Source organism: Coregonus clupeaformis, chromosome 15, assembly GCF_020615455.1.
Source record: "Coregonus clupeaformis isolate EN_2021a chromosome 15, ASM2061545v1, whole genome shotgun sequence".
Taxonomy (NCBI): domain Eukaryota; kingdom Metazoa; phylum Chordata; class Actinopteri; order Salmoniformes; family Salmonidae; genus Coregonus; species Coregonus clupeaformis.
The window spans coordinates 28,258,411-28,275,767 of record NC_059206.1 but is presented as its reverse complement, the minus strand read 5'-3'; the positions used below and the strand labels follow the sequence as shown (position 1 = coordinate 28,275,767).

The 17,357-nt window shown below is 45.0% G+C and overlaps 1 protein-coding gene across 1 annotated transcript; it reads left to right on the top strand.

The window, feature by feature from the left end:
* The first annotated feature begins 1,636 nt into the window (after positions 1 to 1,636).
* Positions 1,637 to 16,190, top strand: LOC121583341 (COPII coat assembly protein sec16). The gene is made up of 6 exons (XM_041899519.2): positions 1,637 to 1,772; positions 12,722 to 12,876; positions 13,074 to 13,126; positions 13,641 to 13,738; positions 14,020 to 14,188; positions 14,341 to 16,190. Exons 2-6 carry the CDS (start codon positions 12,732 to 12,734, stop codon positions 15,712 to 15,714), a joined length of 1,839 nt encoding a protein of 612 aa, XP_041755453.1. The 5' UTR covers positions 1,637 to 1,772; positions 12,722 to 12,731; the 3' UTR covers positions 15,715 to 16,190.
* Positions 16,191 to 17,357: the final 1,167 nt, after the last annotated feature.

Below are 17,357 nucleotides of genomic sequence, written 5' to 3'. Positions count from 1 at the left end.
ACTCTCCTTCCAGACTCACATTAAGAATCTCCAATCCAAAGTTAAATCTAGAATCGGTTTCCTATTTCGCAACAAAGCCTCCTTCACTCATGCTGCCAAACATGCCCTCGTAAAACTGACTATCCTACCGATCCTTGACTTCGGCGATGTCATTTACAAAATAGCCTCCAACACTCTACTCAGCAAATTGGATGTAGTCTATCACAGTGCCATCCGTTTTGTCTCCAAAGCCCCATATAATACCCACCACTGTGACCTGTACGCTCTTGTTGGCTGGTCCTCACTACATATTCGTCGCCAAACCCACTGGCTCCAGGCCATCTATAAATCACTGCTAGGCAAATCCCCGCCTTATCTTAGCTCATTGGTCACCATAGCAACACCCACCCGTAGTCTGCGCTCCAGCGGGTATATCTCACTGGTCATCCCCAAAGCCAACACCTCCTTTGGCCGCAATTCCTTCCAGTTCTCTGCTGCCAATGACTGGAACAAATTGCAAAAATCTCTGAAGCTGGAGACACTTATCTCCCTCACTAACTTTAAGCATCAGTTGTCAGAGCACCTTACCGATCACTGCACCTGTACACAGCCCATCTGAAATTAGCCCGCCCAACTACCTCATCCCTATATTGTTATTTATTTTGCTCATTTGTACCCCAGTATCTCTATTTGCACATCATCTCTTGCACATCTATCATTCCAGTGTTAATACTAATTGTAATTATTTTGCACTATAGCCTATTTTATTGCCTTACCTCCATAACTTGCTAAATTTGCACACACTGTATATTATATGTATTTCTGTTGTATTTTTGACTTTGTTTTGTTTTACCCCATATGTAACTCTCTGTTGTTGTTTTTATCGCACTGCTTTGCTTTATCTTGGCCAGGTCGCAGTTGTAAATGAGAACTTGTTCTCAACTGGTTTACCTGGTTAAATAAAGGTGAAATAAAATAAAATAAATAAAAATAACCTGTCACCATTTCAATGTGTTAGGGTATCAGCCGGTCCTGGCACCGTGGCATCAGAGCCAGACCAAAGCTCCTGCGGTGGACGACTGGTTTTGGCGTGCGGAGGAGACGTGGAACGCCACCCACGTCCACCTCCAGCATGCCGTGCGTTGCCAGAAAGCCAATGCTGACCGCCACCGCAGTGAGGCCCCGGTGATGATTTTGGAATGTCATGTTCGACGAGCAGGTGTCCACATAGTTTTGGTCATGTAGTGTACTTCCCTCAAATATGTTTACATTTCACCATCTATCAATGTATGCATCATCAACACAGGAGAAGGGCATTGACAAAAAACATATTGACAACAAATAAAAGTATACATGAGTGAATGGCTGTCGTTACCAATCATGAACAAAACACCTTTTCTCAGCAATTTTTCCATATTCTGGCTAATTATGTGGACTATTCTGATGCCAAGCCTTTGGCACGCTGCCACGAGCAGGTTGGACTGGTCCGACTTCCAACTCCCAGCAGGAAGAACTCTGGGTATACACCTCCCTGAGAGCATTGGACCGAAATGTTATTCAGGTGCACATAACAGGTGTGTTTTACTATATGTGTGTGACAGGGAGAGGTGACAATACTGTGTTGACTGTGGAGAGCGGGAGGAGACATACAGAGACAGGAGCTGAGTCTGTATTGTAGCTACCTCTCTGCAGGTATAAACCCTGATCTATAGAGCCTGTGGATTCACTGTAGCCTTGTGTGGAGGCCTGAGACTGAGACCTATCCATCTCCATTCTGTCTCTGAAAAAAACAGGTGAGCAGCACCACTAAATACTTGTTACTTTCTTACTGTCACACTCTGGCCTTAGTTATCTTTGTTTTCACTAATATTTTAGTTAGGTCAGGGTGTGACATGGTGTAGGGCTAATTTCAGATGGGCTGTGTACAGGTGCAGTGATCGGTAAGGTGCTCTGACAACTGATGCTTAAAGTTAGTGAGGGAGATAAGAGTCTCCAGCTTCAGAGATTTTTGCAATTCGTTCCAGTCATTGGCAGCAGAGAACTGGAAGGAATGGCGGCCAAAGGAGGTGTTGGCTTTGGGGATGACCAGTGAGATATACCTGCTGGAGCGCATACTACGGGTGGGTGTTGCTATGGTGACCAATGAGCTAAAATAAGGCAGGGATTTGCCTAGCAGTGATTTATAGATGGCCTGAATATGTAGTGAGGACCAGCCAACAAGAGCGTACAGGTCACAGTGGTGGGTAGTATATGGGTCTTTGCTGACAAAACGGATGGCACTGTGATAGACTACATCCAATTTGCTGAGTAGAGTGTTGGAGGCTATTTTGTAAATGACATCGCCGAAGTCAAGGATCGGTAGGATAGTCAGTTTTACGAGGGCATGTTTGGCAGCATGAGTGAAGGAGGCTTTGTTGCGAAATAGGAAGCCGATTCTAGATTTAACTTTGGATTGGATATTCTTAATGTGAGTCTGGAAGGAGAGTTTACAGTCTAACCCAGGGGTGTCAAACTCATTTTAGCTCAGGGGCCACATGGAGGAAAATCTATTCCCAAGTGGGCCGGACCGGAAAAATCATGGTATATATAACTTAAAAACAACAACTTCAGATTGTTTTCTTTGTTTTAATACGATCAACATACAACATAAAGCTGGAGCCTGAGGACAGTGTGTCTAAAATAGTACAAGCACAACATCACTATTAATCATAAAACACGTCAAGTTTATTTGAAAATTCTAAAGAAAAAGAACACACAAACACACAATGCCTCAGTGATTAACAGAACTGTTTCACAGATCACAGAACTATATCAGGGTGTCATTTCTCAGGCAGAAATGTAGATAAAAATAATGAAATCCTGTTCCCCAAACAAGTGCAAGAACCACAGAGTCAAGAATAGGTTAAATATACAAATAAAATAAAATCAATTAAAAACAATAGCACATCAACATAAAAACATATAAATATAAATCTGAAAGCGTTGCTCAAACTCCCGTAACAGTCCCGTTATTTTATCTTTGAACCGCTTCATGTCTGCCACATGTTGGGTCGCGCACACATTTTTCAGACAGGGGAAGTGAGCTGCATCACCACCGGCAAGTTGCGTCTCCCACAATGACAGCTTCAACTTGAAAGAACGTATGCTGTCATAATACTGCGTGACAACTTTGTTGCGCCCTTGCAGCTATTTGTTCAAGTTATTCAGGTGCTCTGTAACATCCACCATAAATGCAAGGTCCTGCATCCATTCTGCGGAATGAAATTCTAACACTGGTTTGCCCTTTTCTTCCATGAACTGTTCAATTTCTTCTCGTAAATCAAAGAAACGCCTCAGCACAGCACCTCGGCTTAACCATCTTACCTCAGTGTGGTATGGCAGGCCATATATGTGGTCTTTCTCTCTGAGAAGGCTGTCAAACTGACGGTGATTCAGGCTTCTGGATCGGATGAAATTAACAGTTTGGATGACCACCTTCATGACGTTATCCATCTTTAATGACTTGCAACACAAAGCCTCCTGGTGCAAAATACAGTGAAAAGTCAAAAATCACGTCCTCCATTTGCAGATTGCACTTTCTCTCTGAACTTTGTCACAACGCCTGCTTTTTTCCCCGATCATTGAGGGCGCACCATCTGTAGCCAGGCTGACAGCGCGGGACCAGTCCACTCCGACCCTGTCCAGCGCGCCCGACGAGTGCGGTAAAAATATCAGCTGCTGTCGTTGTATCTGTCATCGGCACCAACTCCACGAACTCCTCGGTGACGGTCAATGTGTCATCAACTCCGCGGATGAAAATGGCCAGTTGTGCAACATCTGTAATGTCTGTGCTTTCATCAATTGCAACCGAAAACGCAATAAATGACTTTACTTTTTGCTTCAACTGGCTGTCCAAATCCACTGAAAGATCGGAAATCCTGTCTGCAACTGTGTTTCTTGTCAGGCTGATATTTGCAAAAGCCTGCCGCTTTTCAGGGCACACAATCTCCGCTGCCTTCATCATGCATGTTTTTACAAATTCACCCTCACTAAATGGTTTTGAAGCCACTGCGATTTCATTAGCAATGAGGTAGCTAGCTTTCACTGCAGCGTCACTGATGTCTCGGCTGTGAGTAAACACAGACTGCTGTTTCTTCAGACCCGCCAACAGTTCATTCACCTTCTCTCATCTCCGCTGTCCTTGAAAGTTGTCATATTTGTCGGCATGAAGACTCACATAGTGGCGACGAAGGTTATATTCTTTCAGCACTGCAACATGCTCTGAACACACCAAACATACAGCTTTCCCATTCAATTCCGTGAATAAATAGGATGACCATTTTTCTTGGAACACTCTGCACTCTGCGTCCACTTTTCTCTTTTTTTGACAGAGACATATTGGGGCAATGAGGGTGCCAAAGCACATAATGTTAAAAGTAGAAGCCGTAATAAATATCGCGGGCAAAACAAAGTAGCTCATTGGCTACACGTGCTTGACCTACTTGCTCTGCCCCGGTATAAACAGTTTGCTTGCTTAACACAATTGCTATTCCGCCATCCAGTGGACGCAATTGGAACAGCAGTTTATTTTATTGAAAAATTGCAGCGCATTTTTATACTTTACAAAAAAAAATCTTCTCGCGGGCCGGATTAAACCCGTTTGCGGGCCTGATCCGGCCCGCGGGCCGGACGTTTGACACCCCTGGTCTAACCAGACACCTAGGTATTTGTAGTTGTCCACATACTCTAGGTCAGACCCGTCGAGAGTAGTGATTCTAGTCGGGTGGGCGGGTGCCAGCAGCGTTCGATTGAAGAGCATGCATTTAGTTTTACTAGTGTTTAAGAGCAGTTGGAGGCTACTGAAGGAGTGCTGTATGGCATTGAAGCTCGTTTGGAGGTTTGATAACACAGTGTCCAATGAAGGGCCAGATGTATACAAAATGGTGTCGTCTGCGTAGAGGTGGATCTGAGAGTCACCAGCAGCAAGAGCGATATCATTGATATACACAGAGAAAAGAGTCAGCCCAATAATTGAACCCTGTGGCACCCCCATAGAGACTGCCATAGGTCCAGACAACAGGCCCTCCGATTTGACACATTGAACTCTATCTGAGAAGTAGTTGGTGAACCAGGCGAGGCAGTCATTTGAGAATCCAAGGCTATTTAGTCTGCCAATAAGAATGCGGTGGTTGACAGAGTCAAAAGCCTTGGCCAGGTCGATGAAGACGGCTGCACAGCACTGTCTATTATCGATCGCGGTTATAATATCGTTTAGGACCTTGAGCGTGGCTGAGGTGCACCCATGACCAACTCGGAAACCGGATTGCATAGCGGAGAAGGTACGGTGGGATTCGAAATGGTCGGTGATCTGTTTGTTAACCTGGCTTTCAAAAACTTCGAAAGGCAGGGCAGGATGGATATAGGTCTGTAACAGTTTGGATCTAGAGTGTCACCCCCTTTGAAGAGGGGGATGACCGCGGCAGCTTTCCAATCTCTGGGGATCTCAGACGTTACAAAGAGAGATTGAACAGGCTAGTAATAGGGGTTGTGACAATTTTGGCGGCTAGTTTTAGAAAGAAAGGGTTCAGATTGTCTAGCCCAGATGATTTGTAGGGGTCCAGATTTTGCAGCTCTTTCAGAACATCAGCTGTCTGAATTTGTATGAAGGAGAAGCGGGGGGGCATGGGCAAGTTGCAGCGCAGGGTGCAGAGCTGGTGGCCGGGGTAGTAGTAGCCAGGTGGAAGGCATGGCCAGCCGTAGCAAAATGCTTGTTGAAATTCTCGATTATTGTAGATTTATCGGTGGTGATAGTGTTTCCTAGCCTCAGTGCAGTGGGCAGCTGGGAGGAGGTGCTCTTATTCTCCATGGACTTTACAGTGTCCCAAAACTTTTTGGAGTTAGTGCTACAGGATGTAAATTTCTGTTTGAAAAAGCTAGCCTTTGCTTTCTTAACTGCTTGTGTATATTGGTTCCTAACTTCCCTGAAAAGTTGCATATCGCGGGGGCTATTTGATGCTAATGCAGTACGCCACAGGATGTTTTTGTGCTGGTCAAGGGCAGTCAAGTCTGAGGAGAACCAGGGGCTATATCTGTTACATCTATATCTCTCCGCCCCATGGCAAAATGTGTAGAATTGCAGAAAGCTTGCTTAAAAACTGCAACATTTTATCTACTCCCCATGGCAAAATGTGTAGAATTGCATTACATTTTCTTTAAAACGTAAATGTTTCTTCCTCCGTCAATAGGGGGGCCACTAAAATGTTTTGCCTGCTAGGTGGGGGGCCCCCCCAACCAAATCACGCTTAGGGCCACCAAAAGGCTAGGGCCAGCCCTGCTACTATTGAACTAGCTGGTGTCACAATCAACATAACTTATGTAACAGAAATGTGTAGCCAATGGCCTGTATCCTAGTCTATGCTGATAATATTAGATTTATTTGAGTTCTGTAATATACAATTAATTTAATCAGATTCACAATCCATAGCTCAACCACCCATTGGTATGTCAACACACATGGAGCGATAGTGTCAGTCTAGATGCCTGCTCTCTAACTGGGTGTCTCAGAAACCAATTGCTGTTGTGGTTCTATTCAGCAACTCAGGGGCCCGTGTAGCTCAGTTGGTAGAGCATGGCGTTTGCAACGCCAGGGTTGTGGGTTCGATTCCCACGGGAGGCCAGTATGCAAAAAAAAATGTATGCACTCTCTAAATCGCTCTGGATTAGAGCGTCTGCTAAATGACTAAAATGTAAATAAAAGGCCAATTGATAGGGTCACCTCCTATAAGTATCTTGGGATTTGGTTAGATGAAAAGCTGAATTTTAAACAGCACATTGATAACTTGACCAAGAAACTGAAGTTGAAATTGGGTTTCTACTTTAGGAACAAATCTTGCTTTTCAATGTTAGTCAGAAAGGATCTTGTTCAAAGCACTTTTTTATCAGTACTGGATTATGGTGATATTGTCTATATGCAGCCCCAGCAAGTACCTTAAAAACTCTGGACACAGTGTATCATGGTGCTTTAAGATTTATTACAAATGCTAGATCACTCACCCATCACTGTGATTTGTATGCTATGGTGCAATGGACCTCTCTCCCAACCAGGAGGCTAAAGCACTAGTACACTTTTGTGTACAAAGCATTGATAGGACAACTCCCTTTGTATCTCTGTTCCTTACTGACCAGATCAGTCACTCAATACAGTCTTCGTTCACCGTCACTGCTGTCCTTGTCTGTTCCTAAGGCCAGAACTGAGATGGGGAAACAATATTTTTCCCATAATGCCCCTTCATTCTGGAACATGCTTCAAAAGATATTAAAGTTAGGGGAGTTAGTGTCCTTGCTTGTTTTTAAGACTACAATCGACAACACTGTTTGTGATAGCTGCAGTTGTTTCTAATCTTCAATTGTATCTGTAACTTGTGACACTTTGTCTTTTGTGTGTATTTTGTATTTTTCTGTAATATTTTATGTACACGCATGGGTCCTCAGATCCTCAAAAAGTTATACAGCTGCATCATCGAGAGCATCCTGAGTGGTTGCATTACCGCCTGGTATGGCAACTGCTCGGCCTCCGACTGCAAGGCACTACAGAGGGTAGTGCGTACGGCCCAGTACATCACTGTGGCCAAGCTTCCTGCCATCCAGGACCTCTATACCAGGCGGTGTCAGAGGAAGGCCCTAAAAATTGTCAAAGACTCCAGCCACACTAGTCATAGACTGTTCTCTCTGCTACCGCATGGCAAGCGGTACCGGAGCGCCAAGTCTAGGTCCAAAAGGCTTCTTAACAGCTTCTACCCACAAGCCATAAGACTCCTGAACAGCTAATCATGGCCACCCGGACTATTTCAAATCAAATCAAATCAAATTTTATTGGTCACATGCGCCGAATACAACAGGTGCAGACATTACAGTGAAATGCTTACTTACAGCCCTTAACCAACAGTGCATTTATTTTAAACAAAAAAAGTAAGAATAAAACAACAACAAAAAAGTGTTGAGAAAAAAGAGCAGAAGTAAAAATAAAGTGACAGTAGGGAGGCTATATATACAATAGAATAAAGTGACAGTAGGGAGGCTATATATACAGGGGGGTACCGTTGCATAGTCAATGTGCGGGGGCACCGGCTAGTTGAGGTAGTTGAGGTAATATGTACATGTGGGTAGAGTTAAAGTGACTATGCATAAATACTTAACAGAGTAGCAGCAGCGTAAAAAGTATGGGGTGGGGGGCAGTGCAAATAGTCCGGGTAGCCATGATTAGCTGTTCAGGAGTCTTATGGCTTGGGGGTAGAAGCTGTTGAGAAGTCTTTTGGACCTAGACTTGGCACTCCGGTACCGCTTGCCGTGCGGTAGCAGAGAGAACAGTCTATGACTAGGGTGACTGGAGTATTTGACAATTTTGAGGGCCTTCCTCTGACACCGCCTGGTATAGAGGTCCTGGATGGCAGGGAGCTTTGCCCCTGTGATGTACTGGGCCGTACGCACTACCCTCTGTAGTGCCTTGCGGTCAGAGGCCAAGCAGTTGCCATACCAGGCGGTGATGCAACCAGTCAGGATGCTCTCGATGGTGCAGCTGTAGAATTTTTTGAGGATCTGAGGACCCATGCCAAATCTTTTTAGTCTCCTGAGGGGGAATAGGCTTTGTCGTGCCCTCTTCACGACTGTCTTGGTGTGTTTGGACCATGATAGTTCGTTGGTGATGTGGACACCAAGGAACTTGAAGCTCTCAACCTGTTCCACTACAGCCCCGTCGATGAGAATGGGGGCGTGCTCAGTCCTCTTTTTTTTCCTGTAGTCCACAATCATCTCCTTTGTCTTGGTCACGTTGAGGGAGAGGTTGTTGTCCTGGCACCACACGGCCAGATCTCTGACCTCCTCCCTATAGGCTGTCTCATCGTTGTCGGTGATCAGGCCTACCACTGTTGTGTCGTCGGCAAACTTAATGATGGTGTTGGAGTCGTGCCTGGCCATGCAGTCATGGGTGAACAGAGAGTACAGGAGGGGACTGAGCACGCACCCCTGAGGGGCCCCCGTGTTGAGGATCAGTGTGGCAGATGTGTTGTTACCTACCCTTACCACCTGGGGGCGGCCCGTCAGGAAGTCCAGGATCCAGTTGCAGAGGGAGGTGTTTAGTCCCAGGATCCTTAGCTTAGTGATGAGCTTTGAGGGCACTATGGTGTTGAATGCTGAGCTGTAGTCAATGAATAGCATTCTCACGTAGGTGTTCCTCTTGTCCAGGTGGGAAAGGGCAGTGTGGAGTGCGATAGAGATTGCATCATCTGTGGATCTGTTGGGGCGGTATGCAAATTGGAGTGGGTCTAGGGTTTCTGGGATTATGCTGTTGATGTGAGCCATGACCAGTCTTTCAAAGCACTTCATGGCTACAGACGTCAGTGCCACGGGTCGGTAGTCATTTAGGCAGGTTATCTTAGAGTTCTTGGGCACGGGGACTATGGTGGTCTGCTTGAAACATGTTGGTATTACAGACTCAGTCAGGGACATGTTGAAAATGTCAGTGAAGACACTTGCCAGTTGGTCAGCACATGCTCGGAGTACACGTCCTGGTAATCCGTCTGGCCCTGCGGCCTTGTGAATGTTGACCTGCTTAAAAGTCTTACTCACATCGGCTACGGAGAGCGTGATCACATAGTCGTCCGGAACAGCTGGTGCTCTCATGCATGCTTCAGTGTTGCTTGCCTCGAGGCGAGCATAGAAATGGTTTAGCTCGTCTGGTAGGCTTGTGTCACTGGGCAGCTCGCGGCTGTGCTTCCCTTTGTAGTCTGTAATAGTTTTCAAGCCCTGCCACATCCGACGAGCGTCAGAGCCAGTGTAGTATGATTCAATCTTAGACCTGTATTGACTCTTTGCCTGTTTGATGGTTCGTCGGAGGTCATAGCGGGATTTCTTATAAGCGTCCGGGTTAGAGTCCCGTTCCTTGAAAGCGGCAGCTCTACCCTTTAGCTCAGTGCGGATGTTTCCTGTAATCCATGGCTTCTGGTTGGGGTATGTACGTACGGTCACTGTGGGGACGACATCATCGATGCACTTATTGATGAAGCCAGTGACTGATGTGGTGTACTCCTCAATGCTGTCTGAAGAATCCCGGAACATGTTCCAGTCTGTGCTAGCAAAACAGTCCTGTAGCTTAGCATCTGCGTCATCTGACCACTTTTTTATTAGCTCGAATCACTGGTGCTTCCTGCTTCAGTTTTTGCTTATAAGCAGGAATCAGGAGGATAGAGTTATGGTCAGATTTGCCAAATGGAGGGCGAGGGAGAGCTTTGTATGCGTCTCTGTGTGTGGAGTAAAGGTGGTCTAGAGTTTTTTCCCCTCTGGTTGCACATTTAACATGCTGGTAGAAATTAGGTAGAACGGATTTAAGTTTCCCTGCATTAAAGTCCCCTGCTACTAGGAGCGCTGCATCTGGAGGAGCGTTTTCCTGTTGATTAATGGCCTTGTACAACTCATTCAGTGCAATCTTAATGCCAGCATTGGTTTGTGGTGGTAAATAGACAGCTATGAAAAATATAGATGAAAACTCTCTTGGTAAATAGTGTGGTCTGCAGCTTATCATAAGATACTCTACCTCAGGCGAGCAAAACCTTGAGACTTCCTTAGTATTTGATTTGGTGCACCAGCTGTTGTTTACAAATATACAGAGACCGCCACCCCTCGTCTTACCCGAGTCTGCCGTTCTGTCCTGCCGATGTAGCGTATAGCCTGCTAGCTGAATGTTATCATTGTCGTCGTTCAGCCACGACTCCGTGAAACATAAGATATTACAGTTTTTAATGTCCCGTTGGTAGGATAACCGTAATCTTAAATCGTCCATTTTATTCTCCAAAGCTTGAACGTTGGCTAATAGGATTGATGGGAGAGGCAGTTTACTCGTTCGCCGTCGGATCCTTACAAGGCACCCCGACCTACGTCCACGATATCTCCGTCTCTTCCTCACGCGAATGACGGGGATCTGGGCCTTGTCGGGAGTCTGTAGAATATCCTTCGCGAACGCCTCGTTGAAGAAAAAGTGTTCGTCCAACGCGAGGTGAGTAATCGCTGTCCTGATATCCAGAAGCTCTCTTTGGTTATAAGAGACGATGGCAGAAACATTATGTACAAAATAAATTACAAATAACGCGGAAAAACACACATAATAGTACAATTGGTTAGAGGGCTGTAAAACGGCAGCCATCTTCTTCCGGCGCTGTTCTTCAACTGCGGCGCAGTTGCGTCCCGGATGTGTCTGTCTTCACTTGTAGCCTGTGAGAAATACCCAATCACATGACGGAGAGCCATGTGTGAGAGACGCTTTGGATTGCGCAGCACGCTCAGGGAGAAGGGCACAATGCAGCACTCCGGGCCGCAAAAGGCATGGATTTTTTTAGGGTGCATTACGACCACAAAGGGGATGCCTCCGTGAAATTCGAGGCATTATCAAGTGCTTGTCAAATTGTGAATGAGAGACTATTGGAGTGTGTACAACCTGCGCAAAATACAAAGCAGAGCTCATGCCTTTCAAGCGACTTTTTTCAAATCATCATTAGAGTATCATCATGCAGCCTTACAATGTATTAAAAATCAAAACATATAGCCCAAAGTTTGTAGAACAACTAAAGTTACATTAATAACTCTAAGTTAAGCATATAGGAGTAGCTATTTCTTTGTTAACCGGCTCAACACAGAATAGCCGCATGTGCGCACTACCTCAAATCGTTTGGAGAAAACATTTATATTTTATTCAGCTTTGTTCAATTGTATTCTTCATACTATAAAATAATGCCATGGAATTATAAGCAAATCTTGTCTGCTAAATGAACTAGTGTAGCCCACAGCTATTTGGCATAGCCACATCAGGACCTAACATAAGGACAACTCAGAGTATGCTATTCTTTTCTTCTGAAATAGACTACATTTTCCAGGAGATGCTAAATATGTTTATGTTAATTAACGGTCAATTACCATGAGACCGACAGTTATCTGATTGACAATCACCGGCTGACGAAATTTCGTAACCGCCACAGCCCTATGTATAACATGATTATCCATTTAGCAGAATAGGGGATAATGTTGGGTTTATTTGTTGCATTTCTATCTGTAATGTTGTGAATGCTTCACTTCACTGAATGCACCCCTAGTCTATGATTGATCTGTCCTCTCCAATAGAACACAATACAGAACAGTTAAGTAAAAGTATAGGAAACACTGGCTGCATTGATCAAGCCTCTGATCTATGCCGTGACCACAGTCAGCTCAGTGGCATGTTTGGCAATTGTGACAGCCTGGGTGTTGACATTGGTGCCAGCGTGACAGGGACAAACACATGGTTGAGTTTGTTCAGCGGCCAAACACATAGGCATATTTAACCGTGATCCGTCACACATTGCGTTGAGAACAGGGTTGTGTTGATATTTAGTTATCATCATCAGTTCAATTTTGGAACACGATTACTGTAAATCAACTGTTGGCCATTGAAGACCGGTTGAAATGTGTACAATAGTCAAAGTGGTTTTATTTGTCCGTTCATCAGTCAAACTCATTGTTTGATTTGCAGGGAAGCCTCTGTCAAAATGTTGTATGTGCATTGTAAATACTGTATGTTGTTGATGTGTGAGAGATTATTGCGTAAAATACTGTTTGGCTACTATAAAAATGTTTTAACTATGAATGTCAATGATGAATGAACAACATGATGCTGTTGTCTTCTTCAGTATGTTGTGTAAACATTGTGGTAATGTTGTGGGTGCATTGTGTGTGTTCTCAGGAAGAAAAAAATGGCCCATGGGGAGAACCAGGATGAGAGACCCTCAGAACAGGAGGAAGAGATGAGAGAGGAGACCTTCCTCAAAGACTTCCATCTGTACATGAAGAAGAGAGATACACCCATAGAGAAAATACCACACCTGGGCTTCAAACAGAGTGAGTATACTGTACTGCAGAGAAAAAGACACATGCACGCTTGCATACGCACACACACACACACACACACACACACACACACACACAGGCAAGCATGCACACACATACAGTGCATGCACGCACATACACAGTAATTGTTGAGATATCTCAGACTGGATGTACAGCTGATATTTTGTTTATTGTTTCTATATTCCTAGTCGATCTGTTCATGATGTACAAGACTGTGAAAAGCTTGGGTGGCTACCACCAGGTAAAATAACATCAATAATTTATAATATTTACTATGTTTAAGTGAGATTTCTTTGTGGGATCTTGGTTTCTGATTAAAATAGGTGTGAGCAATTCATATTTCAAGTCAAACCACAGTTTCAACAGAAAATCATGTTAATTTGTATTTAAAGTAAACTATCCTCTTATCACTTAAATAGCACCCATAGCCTTATGTCTGAGCAGGAAATGTAATATATGTTTCTTTAGTAAACAGAGGTATCCCAACCACATGATCTCTCCTTGACAAGTTAGGAGGGATAAGAGTCAAACCAGTCTTTATCAAGAGATACAACAACAACTATTAATGATATTGACTGGAGAAAGAAGCTTATTAAACTAGTCTGTTTTACATCTGTGAATGTGGTTAGATGGTTTATTATACCTGTTAGGATGTTGCAAAAATGGTAATGTTTGGCATCACATTTCATGTATGTCTATGTTACATACAGTATACAGTATGCAATGGTGTTAAAATAATCCGGAATCTTTCCCAGGTGACGGCCCAGCAGATTTGGAAGCAGGTATACAACACCCTGGGAGGAAACCCCAGAAGTACCAGTGCAGCCACCTGCACCCGTAGACACTACGAGAAGTAAGCCAGAGCAAACGTATTATACATGCATGTCTGTGCTCGCGTGTGTGCTTGAGTGTTTGTGTGCATATACCCGTGTGATTGCGCATATGGGTGGATGCTTGCATATCTTTGCATGCCTTTGACACAGATATTTTGTATAAATAATAATAATAATAATAATAATAATAATAATATGCCATTTAGCAGGAGGAAATAAATAAGTGTGCAAGTACATTATGTGCATGTGTGGTATGTGTAAATTGGTTCAGTCTCTAGAAATGTCCTTTACGTTGCTGTAGGCTGCTTCTGCCGTATGAGTGTCACATAAGAGGAGAAGACTACATGGAGGTCCTGCCACAGTGCCAGCAGAAGCGTTTACATGACAGTAGGCTCAGTGAGGAGGACGAGTGCCCCAGGACAGCCAAGCATAGCATGACATATGGACCTCTACAGACATCCCTGCACCAGGTACTGTACACTAACAAGCAAACATACACACACACACACACTAGCATGTACGCACACACACTGACAAGCGCTCATTCACCGATGAAGACACAAAGACACACGCACACACATTTAAATGAATTGACTAACTCATTGTTGTTCTGTTCTCTCAGAACCCCTATAACTTCCTGACAGACTCCAGAGTGAGGATCATCCCTATGCCTGTACACTACCGTCAGTACTACCACCACCCCGTCCACCCCGTCCACCCAGATCTGCTCCCCTACGTCCACCCACCTCTGACCACCAGCAGCCATCCCAGCAGCCTCCCCTCCCCTCAAGGACAGACAGAGAGGGCAGAGCAGCCTCTGGAGCGCCTGCGCTTCCTGGCCAACCAGTACAAGGACTCCTCAAGCTGGACTGTGCCACTCAACCTCAGTCGCAAGAGAGCTGGTCTGGAGTCAGGCGGTCGCCCTGCTTCATCCTTCACCCCTCCTCCCTCAAACAAATCCCCAAAGTTCTTGAATACGGCCTCACCTCTGTACCCCGCCAAGGGGCTGGTTAAAGAGGAGGGCTGTGAGATGCCGGAGGTGGAGGTGCCCCTGGGGAAAACCTACTTCTACCCCTTGGCGACCAGAGACGGCTCTGTCATCGACCTCACTTCCTCCTCCTCTGGCGGTTCCTCCCGCAGCCCAACCCCAGCCTCCGGCCCACCCATGAAGAAAAAGCCCCCCGTCCCCTCTCCGCTGCAGAGTCGCAGGGACAGTGCCCCATCCATGGTCCACGTCCCCAAACCCCAGAAGAGAGAGTACCCAGATTGGCCCAGGGGGGAGTGGAAAGGGGAAAGCCCCAAGCACAGTCCGGGGCCTCTCAATTTTAGCCGCGCTCTGCCCAGTACCCCCAGAGGGACAGGGGGAAGGATGGAGATCCAGATCCCGCTGGCGCTGCTCCATGACTGGGTAAAAGGAGGCCTGCTGTGTGGGCCTGCTGGCGCCCGGCCTGGGGATCAATCCCTGCAGGGTCCAACCATGGGCCAGACCCCAGGCTCAGATCAGGTCTTCCACAGCCATCACAAAGACCAGGACAGGGGTTATGGGGATCTGAGAGAGAGGAGTCTGGAAAGGCACAGGAACCTGCCTAGCCCCACCACCACCACCTCTCCTAGTACCAGTCACCGCCACCCCATGACGCCCTACCAGTTCTCCAGCTACAAGCCTCAGCCGTCAGGGAGCATTCTCCGTAACCAGGACAGCTGGGACTTGGATCCCCGGGAGGACACCAGGAGGCCCTACCACCCGAAACTCATGCAACCCCAGGATCTATGGGACAGAGCCCAGCCAATCCCCTTAAAGATCCACCCCAGCAGCCAGGCTCTAGAGCAGGATGGTGTAGGCCACACATCCCTAGCCTATTGTCCAGGCACATCCCTGGGAAGGGTGGAGAACCCTGGGATGGCTCTGATGGTGAACCCCTCATCTCCCTCTCTGGTGCCACTGACACCTGAGGAGTTCATTAAGTTAAAGAGGCTCATCTCAAGCTCCTCGTGAATAGAATGGAACAGCAGGACCACAACCTGCTAATTAATATAAGATATGATGCACTCTGGACGAAAAGCTGTTACATGACATTGGACACTTGAAAAGCCCTCATTACTGTTCAAAATCAAGAGACAATGTAGCACTACTGTTGACTAACTTTTTAAGTACTTCAGAATATGAATTTAGTCTTTTAATCTTCTGTGTTTTTATCCTTTGAAGCTTGCTTACAATTTATTGTGCACTGGAGTGAAAATTATAATTTTTGCCTTCATCTCAGGGGTTTGTTTTAAACATGAAGTAGCATTGAAAGAAATAATGTAGCCTGATAATAACAGTAAAAAAGCTTGACACTAATTATACAAGTTTACCACCCAGACAGCAAAGGGACATTTTGTTGAGTTCTACTTGTAATTTTGTTGAGAATTGTTGAGAATTGTTGTTAAGCCAGTCATTCGTTTTGGAGGAGAAACAATTATATAAAAATATAAAAGATACATTTTATTCTGAATATGTTAATGTTTTTATATATATTTGTAAATGTCATATTTTTTTCATATTCTTATTTTACTACGAGTAATGTTGGATTCTTTTAATCCTTTTCAAGTTTCAAAATATTTCATTACGCATTGTCAAACCTTAAGCAAGGTGGAACTTCATAACGATCAGCGAGAATGTGTTGTTTGTGGTTGAAACACAAATATGAGACACCAGGCAGTGTCAGTGTGAAACCCAATACAGTGCCTTGCAAAAGTATTCATCCCCCTTGGCGTTTTTCCTATTTTGTTGCATTACAACCTGTAATTTAAATTGATTTTTATTTGGATTTCATGTAATGGACATACACAAAATAGTCCAAATTGGTGAAGTGAAATAAAAACAAATTACATGTTTCAAAGAACTCAAAAAAATAAAAACGGAAAAGTTGTGTGTGCATACAGTGGGGAGAACAAGTATTTGATACATTGCCGATTTTGCATGTTTTCCTACTTACAAAGCATGTAGAGGTCTGTAATTTTTATCATAGGTACACTTCAACTGTGAGAGACGGAATCTAAAAAAAAAAAAATCCAGAATATCACAATGTATGATTTTTAAGTAATTAATTAGCATTTTATTGCATGACATAAGTATTTGATACATCAGAAAAGCAGAACTTAATATTTGGTACAGAAACTTTTGTTTGCAATTACAGAGATCATACGTTTCCTGTAGGTCTTGACCAGGTTTGCACACACTGCAGCAGGGATTTTGGCCCACTCCTCCATACAGACCTTCTCCAGATCCTTCAGGTTTCGGGGCTGTCGCTGGGCAATACGGACTTTCAGCTCCCTCCAAAGATTTTCTATTGGGTTCAGGTCTGGAGACTGGCAAGGCCACTCCAGGACCTTGAGATGCTTCTTACGGAGCCACTCCTTAGTTGCCCTGGCTGTGTGTTTCGGGTCGTTGTCATGCTGGAAGACCAAGCCACGACCCATCTTCAATGCTCTTACTGAGGGAAGGAGGTTGTTGGCCAAGATCTCGCGATACATGGCCCCATCCATCCTCCCCTCAATATGGTGCAGTCGTCCTGTCCCCTTTCCAGAAAATAATCCCCAAAGAATGATGTTTCATCCTCCATGCTTCACGGTTGGGATGGTGTTCTTGGGGTTGTA

Coding starts and splice junctions, on each gene's coding strand:
- LOC121583341 (XM_041899519.2), top strand. CDS start 12,732: ATGGCCCATGGGGAGAACCAGGATGAGAGACCCTCAGAACAGGAGGAA. Junction 12,877..13,073: donor ACACCTGGGCTTCAAACAGA/GTGAGTATACTG, acceptor CTATATTCCTAG/TCGATCTGTTCATGATGTAC. Junction 13,739..14,019: donor ACCCGTAGACACTACGAGAA/GTAAGCCAGAGC, acceptor ACGTTGCTGTAG/GCTGCTTCTGCCGTATGAGT.